General features: G+C 47.4%; 1 protein-coding gene across 2 annotated transcripts in view; it reads right to left on the bottom strand.

Moving 5' to 3' along the window:
- Positions 1–11,826: 11,826 nt before the first annotated feature.
- hyal6 (hyaluronoglucosaminidase 6) overlaps positions 11,827–17,434 on the bottom strand; it is a 12,520-nt gene continuing 6,912 nt past the window's right edge. The window contains exons 2-4 of one of the 2 annotated variants that reach the window (XM_080475484.1): positions 14,136–15,104; positions 13,966–14,055; positions 11,827–13,308 (exon numbers count right to left, since the gene is read on the bottom strand). In XM_080475484.1, the coding sequence (XP_080331610.1) occupies positions 12,844–13,308; positions 13,966–14,055; positions 14,136–15,062 (1,482 nt within the window). In that variant the 5' untranslated portion in view covers positions 15,063–15,104 and the 3' untranslated portion in view covers positions 11,827–12,843. The remainder of the gene's footprint in view (positions 13,309–13,965; positions 14,056–14,135; positions 15,105–17,434) is intronic. The other variant, XM_080475485.1, reaches the window with a different exon arrangement.

Raw genomic sequence — 17,434 nt, 5'->3', positions numbered from 1 at the left:
CGTTCTGGAGACGACCTGAATGTTGACGGAAGTGAAAAATTCAAAATGGTGGACGAGGAGGAGTTTCCCGACTACGTCATTCCAGGGAACCCCGAGGAATTCTGTGACGCTCCAATCAATACATTGTCCTCCTTCAGTTTGGTTCTTACTGTGTTTCTAACAATCACCTTCATAGATTAGAGAGACTTTGGAGAACAGGACAGTGGGCCCATCATTTTAATATATTCAAGCCCCGCCCCCAGTGCTGGTAGTGCATCTTATCACAGCAACATAACGACAGAACAGATCTGTTGCCGTTGTAGAAGCTCTGATGGGGATCTGCTTCCTGCTCCTTCATGTTGCTGAAAGAACCAGGGACTGTTTATCCTGAACCGATAACCGCTCATCAAATGTTCTGGCTCCAGGCTGCAGGAAAACATTTAACCTCAACTACATATCTGTGTTTTGGTGTTCGATGTGAGAGAAGCAGGAGATCCAAGAGATCCAGAAGATCCAGGAGATCCAGAAGATCCAAGCAATCCAGAAGATCCAAGAGACCCAGAAGATCCAGGTGATCCCAGAGATTTAGAAGATCCAGGATGTTTGGAGTGTTGGTGTTTGATGTGAGAGAAGCAGGAGATCCAGGTGATCCAGGTGATCCAGAAGATCCAGAAGTTCCAAGTCACCCAGGAAATCCAGAAGATCAAAGAGATCCAGAAGATCAAAGAGATCCAGAAGATCCAAGAGATTCATAAGACCCAAGAGACACAGAAGATCCAGGAGATCCAGAAGATCAAAGATATCCAGAAGATCCCAGGGACACAGGAGATGCAGGTGATCCAGAAGATCCAAGAGATCCAGGTGATAGGGAAGATCCAGAAGATCTAGAAGATCCAGAAGATCCAGGAGACCTTGAAGTCTCAGAAGGAGAAACGTTTCCGGTGTTTTAAACTCAACGTGACCAGAGTTCATGATGAGGTTCTACCTGATCGTCCAACAACTCGTGTGGAAACTTTGAAGAAACAATTAGTTTATTTATGTTTCCTTCTTTACTGCCTGAGTGTGTGTGTGTGTGTGTGTGTGTGTGTGTGCGTGCGTGCGTGCGCATGTGAGTGTATGTTTGTGTGTGTGTGTGGGGTTGGGGGGGGGACCACATTCCCACAGTGGGTTGAGAGGTGGTGGAGCTTGTGGATTCCTAGACCCCCCTCCCCCCCACCGTCATGGAATATGAGGCGAACTTCAGAGTGGAAACGTTCTTCAGGAACATGTGGAGTGTGTTAGGAAGAGGCCACACACACACACACACACACACACACACACACACACACACACACACACACACACACACACACACACACACACACACACACACACACACACACACACACTCAGGCAGTAAAGAAGGAAACATAAATAAACTAATTGTTTCTTCAAAGTTTCCAGAAGAAAAAGTTTGTTTGATAAATGTTTTTATTTTATTTTCTTCTTCTATTCAACTCTTTCTTCTGCCGTCGTTCCTGGAAGAGAAAGAACTGAAGAGTTCAGAAAGCAGATCTGGAACTAAAACCCTCCTGGTCTCTGGTGCTGGACCCTCCTGGTCCCTGGTGCTGGACCCTCTGGTGCTGGACCCTCCTGGTCTCTGGTGCTGGACCCTCCTGGTCCCTAGTGCTGGACCCTCCTGGTCTCTGGTGATGGACCCTCTGGTGCTGGACCCTCCTGGTCTCTGGTGCTGGACCCTCCTGGTCCCTGGTGCTGGACCCTCTGGTGCTGGACCCTCCTGGTCTCTGGTGCTGGACCCTCCTGGTCTCTGGTGCTGGACCCCCCTGGTCTCTGGTGCTGGACCCCCCTGGTCTCTGGTCTACACATTATTGAGTATTTTTAGCGAGTTAATCCGTTTTTAAACAACATATTTGTTAATTCCAGATGTTTTAGCTGTTTTACTTTATTTGTCATCAGGAGATTAGAATATTTTGGAGAATCAATGTGGAATTCAAATAAAACAAAAATGTAGGTAAAATATTTACTGTCATGGAGCCGCTCCAGGGGGCGCTGAAGAGCCACGTGTGGCTCCAGAGCTGCAGCTGATGACCCTCTGCCTGAACTGAACAACACATTTTATTTGTCATTTATTGTGACGTCTAGCGTCTCCTCATCCAGAACCGTCTTTCTTTAAATATGGAAATCAGACTAAGCTGGAACCTTTTCCTCAAATCTCCGCCAAACGTTCAAAAGACTGACGGGAACCCAAACAGGAAGTGGTGCAGCTTCAAATAACTTCCTGAAAAGTCTCCTGTGTGTGTGTGTGTGTGTGTGTGGGGGGGGGGGGGGGGGGTGTTCATTGAATTCAGTTTACATTGAAATATTCCCCATGTAGTCCCACAGTGAGCAGTTCCCAGAGCAGCAGCACGATACACAAAGGAATATAGAGTAAACTATGATCTCTGAATTAAAACGTGTCCATAGTGTAAAGTACAAAGTACCATGGAAATACTTGGTTTGTTCCCTATATGACGGAGGAACAGCTTGTTACTCGTCGTTAAACATGGCGGGAGGCCAGAGGACCAGGAGCTGCAAACCTCCAAACACAAACTCGCTTCACTAACTTCTCAGTCACGGAGGAAAACAAGAGAATAACCAAAGTAAAACCTCAGAATATAGAATGATGTGACTTAGTCACATTATGGGCTCTACTTTCTGTTCTGCCTGATGTAGTTTGACGAAGGTGTAGCACCTGAAAGCGAATGCTTGTATATAATGTATTTCTTTGTTTGTAGTTAATATTGTATTCAACTTCAGTTGGTTATTTTCTGTTCGTGTGTTCATGTAGTTAATCATATTGTCCAGCAGGGGGCAGGGTGAAGACTGTATAAGACAACACAGCCAGTCGAGTGGGAGAAGAAGAGTAGTTTGGGTTTTTTCCTGGGTTGAAGGCGAAGCTGCTGGCTGATCCCGTTTTGGTTTTATGGCGACTTGATTATGTCCCTGTCCTGCCGGTGGGAAATAACGTCCACTGTTCTTCACGCCACGTCGATGCCGTCTGAGTGGCGTAACAAAGGCGACACACCGAAGGACACTACACGCCCATCAAGACTCGCCAGCAGCTCCACCTGGAGCGGGAAGTCCACCACCTTGTTAAGTGATGTCACGGAGAGGGAGGTGGGGCTATACGTAGGTCATCATCTCCAGCCGACGTGCATTTTCTGATTCCGTCACTCTGGAACCTTTCAAACTCTGTTCAGGCGCCTAAACGCCGCGCCGTGTGGACGGCCAGACTAAAACCATGGTCACATCGTGAAGCGGCATTGTCATGTGGGCGGGGCCTCGGAGGAGGCTGACATCACAGTGAGACGTGTCTTTGTGAGAACGCCGGGTCGCTGAGGAGGAAAAGAACCACAGCCCCTGTTTAATTGGTTGATCTCCTCAAATTGATCAAAACGTATTTCATGACTCTGAAACTGCTGAGTCAGCACAGCTCCTCACAACGTCTCTGTTTTTGTTTCCGTCGTCTTCATTCAGGATTCAAACCTGTAATCATGTGAGGTCACAGCGTTCTTCATACTTTCACTGACAAACATCCAGATGAAGTGTTTTCTGATCGGGGGGGTGTTTAGACCCTCGGAATGGTTTGTGTACGAGGGAAGAATAAATGTTTAACGGCTTCTGGAGCCTGTAATCAGCAGCAGCACGTACATGTTGACAGGATGATGATGATGAGGAGCTGAGATCTTCATCCGTCACATCCTCCCCTGCAGCATCAGAACCGGACTCTGAGAGGACAGAACTTCAGATCTCCTGCTGCTGCTGGTCGGTTCTCCGACGCTCTGGGGGACAGAGCTGATGACGGGGGTCAGCTGGCCGGCGGAGCTGCCGCTCTGTCTGATTGCAGCTGTTCTTCCTCTGTGTGTCTGGGAGCCAATCAGGACTTTGTTTGCTCCAGTGGAATCTTGGAAATGTTGACGGAGCTCCTCACATCTGGTCGTGAAGAAACAAACTTTTTACTTTGTGACACGAACAGACGGATGAAACTGGAAGCTGCTAATTTACAGAAGATGAGGTTGTTTACAAGCTTCCTGTCAGCCGGAATAATCCCACAACAACCCCAAACTGCCAGAGTCGTCTTCAGCTCTACCTGAATCCCTTTCATCCTGAAGATGCTGTGTGAAATACTGTTGGGCGTCAGAGAGAGGAAGATGCTCTATAAGCTGGATGCTAGAGGAGGAAGATGCTCTATAATCTGATGATAAAGGGGGACAGTGCGCTATAATCTGGATGTTAGAGGGGGAAGATGCTCCATAATCTGATGATAAAGGGGGGCGGTGCGCTATAATCTGGATGTTAGAGGAGGAAGATGCTCTATAATCTGATGATAAAGGGGGACGGTGCGCTATAATCTGGATGTTAGAGGGGGAAGATGCTCCATAATCTGATGATAAAGGCGGACGATGCTCTATAATCTGGATGCTAGAGGAGGAAGATGCTCTATAATCTGATGTTAGCGGAGGAAGATGCTCTATAATCTGATGTTAGAGGAGGGTGCTCTATAATCTGATGATAAAGGCGGACAATGCTCTATAATCTGGATGTTAGAGGAGGAAGGTGCTCTATAATCTGATGTTTGAGGAGGAAGATGCTCTATAAACTGATGTTTGAGGAGGGCGATGCTCTATGATCTGATGTTTGAGGAGGAAGATGCTCTGTAATCTGATGTTTGAGGAGGACGGTGCTCTATAAACTGATGTTTGAGGAGGAAGATGCACTATAATCTGATGTTTGAGGAGGAAGATGCTCTGTAAACTGGTGTTTGAGGAGGCATATGCTCTATAATCTGATGATAAAGGCGGACGATGCGCTATAATCTGGATGTTAGAGGAGGAAGATGCTCTATAAACTGATGTTTGGGGCGGACGATGCTCTGTAATCTGATGTTTGGGGAGGAAGATGCTCTGTAATCTGATGTTTGAGGAGGAAGATGCTCTATAATCCAATGTTTGAGGAGGAAGATGCTCTATAATCTGATGTTTGAGGAGGTATTCCAGTGGTCCTGAATTCTTCCCTCCAGGGTCTGAACAGTCGCAGGTTTTTGATACTACGTCAGTAAAAGTTGTTTTAATTGCAGATGTTTCAGCTGATGTTACCATCATTACTATTATCATTGTTATTATCATCATCATTATTATAGTAGTACTCAAGGTGGTTGTAGTAATAATTGAAGTCTGGGATTTTAAAAACTTGTGTTGAGGGTCACATGAAAAAGTACTCTTGAGTAAAAACAGCGATCTAATGATTTAGTGACGGAGACAGAAATACAGGGGAGATTTACAGTTTAACTAAATCCTCCACTCTTCTAGTCGAAGTATTATCAGACAGTGAAACTTGCTTTAAGGTGCGTTCACACATCAGTACCATGAGTTCCTGAGTTCATTCCTGAGTTCTTAATGTGACCTAATGCATCTGAAGATGGTTCTGACGTTCCTCATGTTCCTGAACATCTTTTTATCTCCAATGAATCTTCAGGAAGATGAAGAAGCAGCTGTACTGGTGAAGTTAGTAACTGAGCGTGTGGATTAGTAGTGATGTGTGTTGATGTGTTCTACAGAGTGTCAGCATTCGCTCCCTGCAGCATCCTGCTCTCTGATCAACTCCATGGAGGTTCTCTGAAACCTTTTTCTCAAGATAGAAGAGAAGATGAGGAATGAGAGTCAGCGATCAAAGAGCTGTCGTGTCTCTGGTCCTCCAGCAGGGGGCGATCATTCGTGTCATCATCGTCACTATCGAGGACGGAGACTTTAAGTTGACTTGAGTTTTGTTCCGTTAGAAAATGATCTCATGGTAAAAATAAATCAATTACACAATATTCTATGAGCTACCTCGTTTTTTACTTTCTGAGACGTTTTCTGGAAATCATGAGGACATTTTCTTGAAATGTCAAGTTCATAAAATAAGCAAACAAATACTATCCTACTACTATTTTAAACACTGTACACATTCTTTTATTCTCCATTTTATCCGATGTCATTCGTTCATTATTTACATGTCAGTGGTGACGAGGCCGAGAGTATGGAATTTCTACCATATCAGAGTAACAGAGTACCAGTACCACGATAAAGAATCCTCAATCCTTTTTTCTTTCATTTACCGTCTTTTTTCGTACTTTGAAACAGCAGATTTGTGAGGCAACACCTGCTCGTCGACCGTCCACAGCTGATGGACACACCTGAACGATCCACATGTTCCACAGGTTTGGTTTTACAGCCGTGAGTCCCGGCGCTGCAGCGGCGGCGTCTGGCTCCTCCCCCACAGTCTGTTAGACCCCGCCCACCTCCACCACCACAGCCAATGAAGTGATTAAAATCTTTATCTCCAAACGTTCCAGCGGCCCACCCAGGTGGCTGCTCACAGCATCTCCTCCTCCTCCTCCTCCTCCTCCTCCTCCACCTCCACCTCCTCCTCCTCCTCCTCCTCCTCCTCCTACTCCTCCTACTCCACCTCCTCCTCCTCCTCCTCCACCTCCTCCTCCTCCTCCTCCTCCTCCTCCTCCTCCACCTCCTCCTCCTCCACCACCTCCTCCTCCTCCTCCTCCTACTCCACCTCCACCTCCTCCTCCTCCACCTCCACCTCCTCCTCCTCCTCCTCCTCCTCCTCCACCCCCTCCTCCTCCACCTCCTCCTCCACCTCTCAGTCGCTCTGCTTCCTTCATGTTTTCTGTGAGTTTTTCACTGTGAAAAAACAAACAAAAAACAATTGATATGGATAAACCTTAAATAGGGCATTCATATGCATGCAAACCTGTACCTGTACCTGTACCTGTACCTGTACCTGTACCTGTACCTGTACTTGTAACTGTAACTGTAACTGTAGCAAGTTTCCCCACTGCACTTGGGTGTGTTCACATTTCCCACGTTGATCCAGACCAGAGTCTCTTCAGGGACTTTCTGGAAAAGTTTGCTTCGTCTGAACTGTGAACCGGATCCAACCTGGGAACCTGGGTCTCGTTTCTCATGCAACCGGTCTTGCTAGTGGGTGGAGTGAGAGGACGTGACGGAGCGCAATGCATTCTGGGTAGTAAACAAACAAATAGAAGCGGACGCAGAAAGAAAAAGTTGTAAAATATCTTGCGGATAGACGTGGAGTAGAGAGGAGGATGTAGAGAGGAGGAAGTACTACTTGTCCACTGTTGCTATGCTACATGTCCACTGTCGCTATGCTACATGTCCACTGTTTCTATGCTACGTGTTCACTGTCGCTATGCTACTTGTCCACCATCGCTATGCTACATGTCCACTGTTGCTATGCCACGTGTCCACTGTGGCTATGCTACTTGTCCACCATCGCTATGCTACTTGTCCACCATCGCTATGCTATTTGTCCACTTTCGCTATGCCACGTTTCCACTGTCGCTATGCTACTTGTCCACCATCGCTATGCTATTTGTCCACTTTCGCTATGCCACGTTTCCACTGTCGCTATGCTACATGTCCACTGTCGCTACATTATGTGCAGGGCCAGCTTGTCAAAAGAGGGTGCTGGGGCGTGTGTGTGTGTGTGTGTGTGTGTGTGTGTGTGTGTGTGTGTGTGTGTGTGTGTGTGTGTGTGTGTGTGTGTGTGTGTGTGTGTGTGTGTGTGTGTGTGTGTGTGTGTGTGTGTGAGCAGCCTGGGGCGATGGGGAAAGCCGCCTTGTGGAGGCGGGGCTTAGCAGTGATCTCACCAGTAACTGATTAACACAGAGCGACTTCAAATGAAACCAATCAGCTCATTTCATGTCGAGACTTGGGGCGCTTTTTAAATGGCCCCTGGCCAGAGCTGCTCTGTCATTGGCTTAAAGTCTGTTCTGGTTTGTTCTGGTGTTTCTATGGGGGATTTTCCACCGGAAAGAACCAGGTTCTAGTTCTGGTCCAGGGTCAGCCTCAGCACCAGTTCTTAGTCTCTCCACCACCAGAGTCCCGGCCAATCAGGGGCTAAACTGCTGCTACACTGGCTCCACTTCGTTGCTGGACCAGAGAGGAGCCAGACTGGGACCCGACGTGTCATCAGCTGGGGGCGGAGTTATCTCTGGAATTATCTCTGGAGTTATCTCTGGAGTTATCTCTGGAGGTATCTCTGGAGTTATCTCTGGAGTTATCTCTGGAGTTATCTCTGGAGGTATCTCTGGAGGTATCTCTGGAATTATCTCTGGAGTTATCTCTGGAGTTATCTCTGGAGGTACCTCTGGAGGTACCTCTGGAGGTATCTCTGGAGTTATCTCTGGAGGAATCTCTGGAGGTATCTCTGGAGGTATCTCTGGAGTTATCGCTGGAGTTATCTTTGGAGGTATCTCTGGAGGTATCTCTGGAGGTATCTCTGGAGTTATCGCTGGAGTTATCTTTGGAGGTATCTCTGGAGGTATCTCTGGAGTTATCTCTGGAGGTATCTCTGGAGGTATCTCTGGAGTTATCGCTGGAGGTATCTCTGGAGTTATCTCTGGAGTTATCTCTGGAGGTATCGCTGGAGGTATCTCTGGAGTTATCTCTGGAGTTATCTCTGGAGGTATCTCTGGAATTATCTCTGGAGTTATCTCTGGAGGTATCTCTGGAGTTATCTCTGGAGTTATCTCTGGAGGTATCTCTGGAATTATCTCTGGAGGTATCTCTGGAGGTATCTCTGGAGTTATCTCTGGAGGTATCTCTGGAGGTATCTCTGGAGTTATCTCTGGAGGTATCTCTGGAGTTATCTCTGGAGTTATCTCTGGAGTTATCTCTGGAGGTATCTCTGGAGTTATCTCTGGAGGTATCTCTGGAGGTATCTCTGGAGTTATCTCTGGAGTTATCTCTGGAGGTATCTCTGGAATTATCTCTGGAGGTATCTCTGGAGGTATCTCTGGAGTTATCTCTGGAGGTATCTCTGGAGGTATCTCTGGAGTTATCTCTGGAGGTATCTCTGGAGTTATCTCTGGAGTTATCTCTGGAGTTATCTCTGGAGGTATCTCTGGAGTTATCTCTGGAGGTATCTCTGGAGGTATCTCTGGAGGTATCTCTGGAGGTATCTCTGGAAGTACCTCTGGAGGTATCTCTGGAGGTATCTCTGGAGTTATCTCTGGAGGTATCTCTGGAGGTATCTCTGGAGTTATCTCTGGAGTTATCTCTGGAGGTATCACTACCTACAAGGAGGAAGCGAGGTTGAACCGGCTTTCTGAAAACTCCAGTGAACACGGAGCCCCGGAGTGGTTATAGAAAAAAAATAAAAATACATGTGGGAACGACATAATAAGTCGTTCCCTGAAGTTAATAATACGAGGGAACGGGATTATTTAATCCGCGTTCGCGGAGCCGTGGCTCTCGAGATGCTGCAGAGCTCCACCTGTCAGTCAGCTACGTCAGATATAATTCAGAAGCAGTTTTCCATTGTCATTTACTTTATCACACTTTTCATGGTGACATGATTCTAACTAACGTCACGTCCAGGTCTTGTTTCACCTTCTGACCGCCGGCTGAGGAGCTGCAGCCGCTGAGCAAGGCAGTGTGAGGCAGCAGGGGGCGCTCCGCTCTGCTCAGAGACGCTCCAATATTATTTTATAACCACAGAACTTCTTTCTAATGAAGCCAGACTTCTGGTTCCTCAGGAACTACTAAACAAACTACAAACTACTGTAAATGAAACTTGGAGTGTTTAGAGCTAAAATGAGCCTTTTAATGGCTTCATGTGAAAGAGAACTTTAATCAGAGTGTTTACCTAGGTTACCATGGAAACGGCTGTAGAGCAGCGTTCTATCATTCTACACCTCCATTCCTCCATGTTGAAGCTTTTGATTCAGACACGTCCAGAAATAAAGTGAAAGGAGCAGAAAGTCACTATGGAATGTTGGAATGGTGGAAAATAAAACCCGAACTCATTCACACCTTATTATTTCCCCTCTATGTCCACTCTGGAGCTCTGGACTAGAACAAGACGGACGTGAACAAACACCAATAGAGAGACGAAGAGACGTAATGTCTTCTGGCTCTTTGGTGCATCAGAGGTTCAGGTCAGACTAGATGGAGCGACCCGGACTAAACCCATGAATCCAGTCCGTCTCCTGGTTCCTGTTTGAGCACCGTCAGCACTACAGTGGTGAAATCAGTGACGTATCACGTTTTGGAGTGACGCAGTGACGAGGCTCTGTTGATGTTGAGATCTTCTTCCCATCTGGAGGTTGAAGGGATGTTGAGATATTTGAAGCTCCAGGATTGAGATGATTTTAGAAAGAGGTTTAGGAGCTGAGATCTTCAGGAGCTTTGTCACTGTCTGAGGTCAGTTCAGCTCAATCTCTTCTAGTTTACACTGACTTGGGATTATTGACTGAAGCTGAAGAGGTTCCAGATACTTGTTCTGACTGATAGCAGATGGTTCTATTAGCTCATTCAATGGAACCAAAGAGTTACTGGAGGAAAGTTCTTCTAAGGTTCTTCTTCCTTTATTTTGCCATCTTGGGAAGTTTCTTGGTTTCTTTCTTTGCAGGATGTCAGGATTGTTCCAGAGGGGGTGAAGAACCTCCCAGCAAGCTGTCAGAGACGTGGTTCTATTGATGCTTTTAAAGCAGCTGGGTTCTTTGATGAAGGACTGAAGAAGGGAAGATCTCTGGTCTGGAGATCTTCACACAAGGTTTTCTCAATGTCCAGCCAGCCTTCATCTAAGGGTTTCTGATTCATCCATTTTACTACATAAAGTACTTTATTGGCCAGATAATAAGTATAAAGTTTGGGAGTTCTAAGCCACCTTGGTCCTTGGTGTTCTGGAGTGTTTTTAAACTTCTACCTGATGGTTGGTTTTCCATCAGAATGTTGAGACGTGAGAATCCAGAGTGTTAAAGCAGCTTTTTGGTGGTTTTGTTGGGATCATTGAGAAGATGGAGTTCAGTTTAGACAGGACCATCGTTTTGATTGTTGCTCCTCTCCCCAGAAGTGAAATAGGGAGTGTCCTCCATCGGGTGAGGTCCTCCTCCAATGTTCTAATAAGGGGGGGTAGTTTAAGTTTACCAAGTCTGAGAGTTTGGCTGAGATGTTAATGCTGAGGTATAAACTATAAGGTTAATTAATCTACGTGTATTGTTAGTGGAGTGTCGTCCTTTAATGACGTGGGGTGAGATTTTTTCCAGTCTGCTTGCTAATGTTTTACTAATTATTTTAAGATCTACATTGATTAGTGATATCGGCCGATAGCTAGATGGTAGTGTGGGATCTTTATCCGGTTTTAGAAGAAGACTGATATTTGCACAGTTCATATGTTGAGAGAGAGTTGAAGATTCTTTAATCTCCTCAATTATTCTCTAAAACAATTGGTGACAGTGAAGACCATAATTCTCTGTAAAATTCAGCGTTGTATCCGTCAGGTCCTGGAGCTTTACCATCAGATCCTGGAACTTCACCATCAGGTCCTGGAACTTTACCATCAGATCCTGGAACTTTAGCATCAGGTCCTGGAGCTTCACCATCAGGTCCTGGAACTTTACCATCAGATCCTGGGGTTTCACCATCAGGTCCTGGAGCTTTACCATCGGGTCCTGGAGCTTCACCATCAGGTCCTGGAGCTTTACCATCGGGTCCTGGGGTTTCACCATCAGGTCCTGGAGCTTTACCATCGGGTCCTGGAGCTTCACCATCAGGTCCTGGAGCTTTACCATCAGGTCCTGGAGCTTCACCATCAGGTCCTGGAGCTTTACCATCGGGTCCTGGGGCTTCACCATCAGGTCCTGGAGCTTTACCATCAGGTCCTGGAGCTTCACCATCAGGTCCTGGAGCTTTACCATCAGGTCCTGGGGCTTTACCATCTCAGTAATTTTGTGTGTTTATGTGGTAATAAATATTCATTTGTTTAATGATGAAATCTGAAAATGTTTGAATTCCACATATTTATTCCTCAAAACATAAAGTTTAACAAGTACATAAAAACAACATCCAACTGATTATTGTAGCGTCGCAGTAGTTTGATAAATTTCTTCAACATGAAAACTGTGAACTACAACCAGCAGAGTTTTTTCTTCATGATAAAACTCAAAGGAGCTCCTGGTCTTTCTTTCCCCTCTGGAGACATTGTGAGGCTCAATGGAGGACAGAGAAGGTTCTGAGTACTGAGCCTAGAGGAACTGCTACTGCTCAACACTACAAGTACTCTGGCTCACTTTACAAGTACTCTAACTCACTTTACAAGTACTCTGACTCACTTTACAAGTATTCTAACTCACATTACAAGTACACTAACTCAAAATACAAGTACTCTAACTCACAATACAAGTAGTCTGACTCACATCATAAGTACTCTTAGTCACATTATAAGTATTCCAACTCACAATACAAGTACTTTAACTCACATTACAATCAAGTACTCTTCCTCAGATTTTAAGCATTCTTCCTCAGATTTAAGTATTCTTCCTCAGATTACAAGTGTTAATATTTCAGCGAGTGTAATCTGCCAGGTGTTTTGGGAGGCGGAGCCTCTGGAGCGTTTCCCCTCCACCATGTTGCTCCGTTGAACCAGCAGCTCCTGACGTCATGACGCTCCTGCGCTTCAGCGCCGCGTTCAAGTCCGGCTCGGAAAACCTGCTACTCTTCCGCTCCCTCAGTTACAAGGAGTCGTTCAGGTACTGAAACATGGTGCCGTTTGATTTTACAAGAATCAGTACTCAGTTCTACCTACGGCATTCGGTCGGTACTCATAAAAGTACTGAATTCTGTACCAATTCCAAGACACTCCACTAGTTTAGACACGAGAACGTCGTTTTCGCCAGAGGAACTACAGTATGAGAGACGAAAACATTGTGGACGCCAGAGGAACTACAGAATGAGAGACGAAAACATCGTGGACGCCAGAGGAACTACAGAATGAGAGACGAAAACATCGTGGACGCCAGAGGAACTACAGAATGAGACACTTGATGATCAAACAGAGTCCCAGGAACATGATGATGCACAGACAAGAGAAATGCAGTGACAGTACGAACAGGAAGTGCCCCAGCAGGCCGTTCTCCCGGGGGGGTGGAGGGGGAGGGCGTGGCGCTAGAGTCTGGGGAACCTCGCAGTAGATCCCCGTCCAGCCCTGGTAGCACTGGCAGGTGAACTTGTGCTTCATGCCCAGGATGTCGTGGTTGTTGAGGTGCCCCCTGATGTGGAAGCGGGGGCCTCCACCGGGAGCCGGGTTGCGGTGGATGTGGAAGAATCGCGGGTTGAGGTGGAGGTACGCGCCCGAGTCCAGACTCTTGCGGACGCAGCGGCCGTTCTTCTTGCACAGAGCTTTGCTGCACAGCTTCGCCGCCGAGGTGACGTTGATGACGTAATGTCCCAGAGGGCCATCGATGTACTTCTTCACCGTTAGGCAGTTCCTCTGGAGAAACAAGAGCAAGAGTCGGTATCAAACCACCAACATGGCGGTATTTCTCCAGACTTTACAGGAGGCGTCACCGTTAACCTCGTTTCCTGGTTAAACTTGATTCTTGGCGTTGAACCTCAGAGGAAACTGAGACTCTGGAGTCTGAAAGCAGCTCAGTTTTTTCCTTTGGGCTCTTTGTTCAAACCAGAATCGCCCACAAGGGGGCGCACCCCAAAACGGGAGGTTCTGATCGTCGTCAACAGGAAGCTGACATCATCAACCAGCTCTGGTAGAGTTAGCAGTTAGCTTCAGCTCGCGGTTAGCAGGGGCGGTGATAAACAGAGTGGTGGTGTTTGTGACGGGAGCGGTTGGACTATAAAACAAGCGCACTTCTTCTCTCACTGACAGACACCCGGAGACCTGACTCCTTTAAACCAAAGACTACTGGCCAGTCCTTCACCACCGCTTCACTGTGATTAAACGCTTCAATCAGCGCCGGAGGAAGCGGCTCCGCCAAAACATTTCAAACTGCTCTCTTTTCTTCTCAGTGTGCTTCTTCGTTCCCTCCTCATTTTATTGTATTTATTATGGAATTTATGTGTAAATGAAGTGTATAATACTACACTTTCTCCAACACTTTCATGAAGCTTTATCTCCTGAACCTTCTGCTACCTGTGATTGAGCGTATTCTGACGATCCCCAGAGGACGACGCCCGACGCTCCCAGAGCGGCGCTCTCCCCGATGGTGTGAACCAGGTCGCTCTGAAACCAGGAGACAGAGGAGAGCTGCAAACCAAGCTGTGGGGCTTTACTCACTCTAGTAATAAAAGCTGAGAACGTACCTCTGACAGCACTGCGAAGGTGTAGGCGTAGAAGGGTCTGGAATAGACAAAGACGGGCAGGGTGGAGTCCGTCCGGGCGATGGATGCGATCCTCATGGCCTCCTTCACCCTGTAGTGGACGAACTTGACGGTGTTGGCTGAGGACTTGAGCTCATAGTCCAGGTAGATGGAGGGGTACAGAGCGGTGCTCTCCTTCCACAGCCACATCAGGTGGTCGTTCCGGACGTGTTCCACGTTGGGGCACTCGCCGGTGTAGCGTTGGGGGTGCTGCTTGTAGCCGTAGTTATAGCAGTCCGGGAACAGGTAGAAGCCCCACAGTCCGTCTGGCCTGCGAGCTTCAGCCAACGCCAAGGTCAGGTTCATGAACGAGAGCCCGGCTCGCTCAAAACTCTCCTTCGCTTCTTTTTCCACTTTGCTCTCGGGCCAGTTCGGGTGAAGCTTGCGGATCTGTTCCTTGGACTTGTTGCGGTAGATATCTTTGGAACCCCAGTTCCTCACCCACTGGGGTCTCCAGTTCTCCCAGTCGATGACTCCCAGACCGCGGAAGTCTTTGTGAGGGATCAGCTTGTCGATATCTGCCCGCGCCTTGTTGAGATGTTTGGAGATGCTCTGATTTTGAGGGAGACCGCCGTTGATCGGGACTCCAGAGTTGGAGTAGAATGGGTAGTAGCCCAGATGGCGGTGGTAGAATATGGTGACATTCGGTCCACTCAGGGTTTCGTTGAGATTTGCTACGATATCAAAAATGCTGAGGTCCAGGTCCACTTTGAATCTGAAGCGGCAGGACTCCGTCGGAGCATTCCAAACGACAACAAAAGGCCGGTGAGGGATCAGAGGCACCCGGGCCGGCTTCATCTGGTCGCCCCCGACCGGGAACTTCACCCCGACGCCAACCCACACCAGCAACCACAGGAGGCGGAGCCCCATCAGCGCCGCGGCCCGCCAGTCCCCATGGAGCAATTAGTGGTGCTGCACAGGAACAAACATGTTCAGAGAGAAAACGAAGGGATTACGAGCTTCAGCGAGCAGGAAGAATCGGGCAGAAGAGATGAGTGACGGCCGCTGACGAGAACGCCCCAAATACCACAACAACAGAGAAAACAAAGGTCGACTGTTCCAACAGGAAGTGCAGCGTAGCTCTGGAGGACGCTCACAAACACCACCGAGGTTCTCCGTCTCTGTCCTCCAGGTTGGAGGCAAAACAGACCGAATCAGCTCAACGGGAGTTTTCAAAGACGTTCCACAAAAGATCTTCAAACACACACGACCAAGTCCAGTTCAACTGATTCCGTTTGTTTTTAGACCTCAAAGAGGCAGAAACAACTCATTTAAATGTGGATCTTCAGCAGCTCTGCAGCCGCTCTATGAAGCTCTCACAATATGTCACCTAAACATTTTGCTTTCATTCTTCTTTAAGTGGATTTCCTCACTAATAGATAGATAGATAGATAGATAGAGAGCTACAATGAGGAAACAGCTAAAATAGCCCAGATGCATAAAATGACTAAATCCAGAAAATCCATGTAGAATTTAACAAAAAGTATAATAACATGTATTTATATTGTACCTGCATGAAACCTTTTATATTTACAGCAACTTTTTAAAAGTTTTTTTTCTTCTTCGTTGACATGTTTTATCCTTCCAGACAAATTTTATTTGGTGGAAAACATAAAGGTTGCAGAGCGCTGGTCTAGAAGACTGGAGAGCAGGGTGGAGGGGGTGGAGACCAGGGTGGTGGAGGTGGAGCACAGGGTGGTGGAGGTGGAGACCAGGGGGGTGGAGCTGGAGACCAGGGACGAGCTGGAGACCAGGGTGGAGGTGGAGAGCAGGGTGGAGGTGGAGACCAGGGACGAGCTGGAGACCAGGGTGGAGGTGGAGAGCAGGGTGGAGGTGGAGACCAGGGTGGTGGAGCTGGAGACCAGGGTCGAGCTGGAGACCAGGGTGAAGGTGGAGGCCACCCTCTTCCACCCTCTGCCACCCTCTACCACCCCCCTGCTATGCTTTGCCACTCTCTACTACTCTCTACCACTCTCTACAACTCTCTACTACTCTCTACCACTCTCTACAACTCTCTACCACTCTCTACTACTCTCTACCACTCTCTACCACTCTCTACAACTCTCTACCACTCTCTACTACTCTCTACAACTCTCTACCACTCTCTACAACTCTCTACCACTCTCTACTACTCTCTACCACTCTACCACTCTCTACAACTCTCGACCACTCTCTACCACTCTATACAACTCTCTACCACCCTCTACTACTCTCTACCACTCTCTACCACTCTATACAACTCTCTACCACTCTCTACTACTCTCTACCACTCTCTACCACTCTCTACTACTCTCTACCACTCTCTACAACTCTCGACCACTCTCTACTACTCTCTACCACTCTCTACCACCCTCTACTACTCTCTACCACCCTCTACTACTCTCTACAACTCTCGACCACTCTCTACTACTCTCTACCACTCTCTACAACTCTCTACCACTCTCTACTACTCTCGACCACTCTCTACCACTCTCTACCACTCTCTACAACTCTCTACCACCCTCTACTACTCTCTACCACTCTCTACCACTCTATACAACTCTCTACCACTCTCTACTACTCTCTACCACTCTCTACCACTCTCTACAACTCTCGACCACTCTCTACCACTCTCTACTACTCTCTACCACTCTCTACAACTCTCGACCACTCTCTACTACTCTCTACCACTCTCTACCACCCTCTACTACTCTCTACCACCCTCTACTACTCTCTACAACTCTCTACCACTCTCTACAACTCTCTACCACTCTCTACTACTCTCGACCACTCTCTACCACTCTCTACCACTCTCTACAACTCTCTACCACCCTCTACTACTCTCTACCACTCTCTACCACTCTCTACCACTCTCTACCACTCTCTACCACTCTATACAACTCTCTACCACCCTCTACTACTCTCTACCACTCTCTACTACTCTCGACCACTCTCTACCACTCTCTACCACTCTCTACCACTCTCTACCACCCTCTACTACTCTCTACAACTCTCTTCCACTCTCTACCACTCTCTACCACTCTCTACCACTCTCTACCACCCTCTACTACTCCCTACAACTCTCTACCACTCTCTACCACTCTCTACAACTCTCTACCACCCTCTACTACTCTCTACAACTCTCTTCCACTCTCTACCACTCTCTACCACTCTCTACCACTCTCTACCACCCTCTACTACTCCCTACAACTCTCTACCACTCTCTACCACTCTATACAACTCTCTACCACCCCCTACTACTC

The sequence above is a fragment of the Lipophrys pholis genome (genome assembly GCF_963383615.2).
Source record: "Lipophrys pholis genome assembly, chromosome: 11".
Lineage (NCBI taxonomy): Eukaryota > Metazoa > Chordata > Actinopteri > Blenniiformes > Blenniidae > Lipophrys > Lipophrys pholis.
This window is presented reverse-complemented; position numbering and strand designations above follow the sequence as displayed.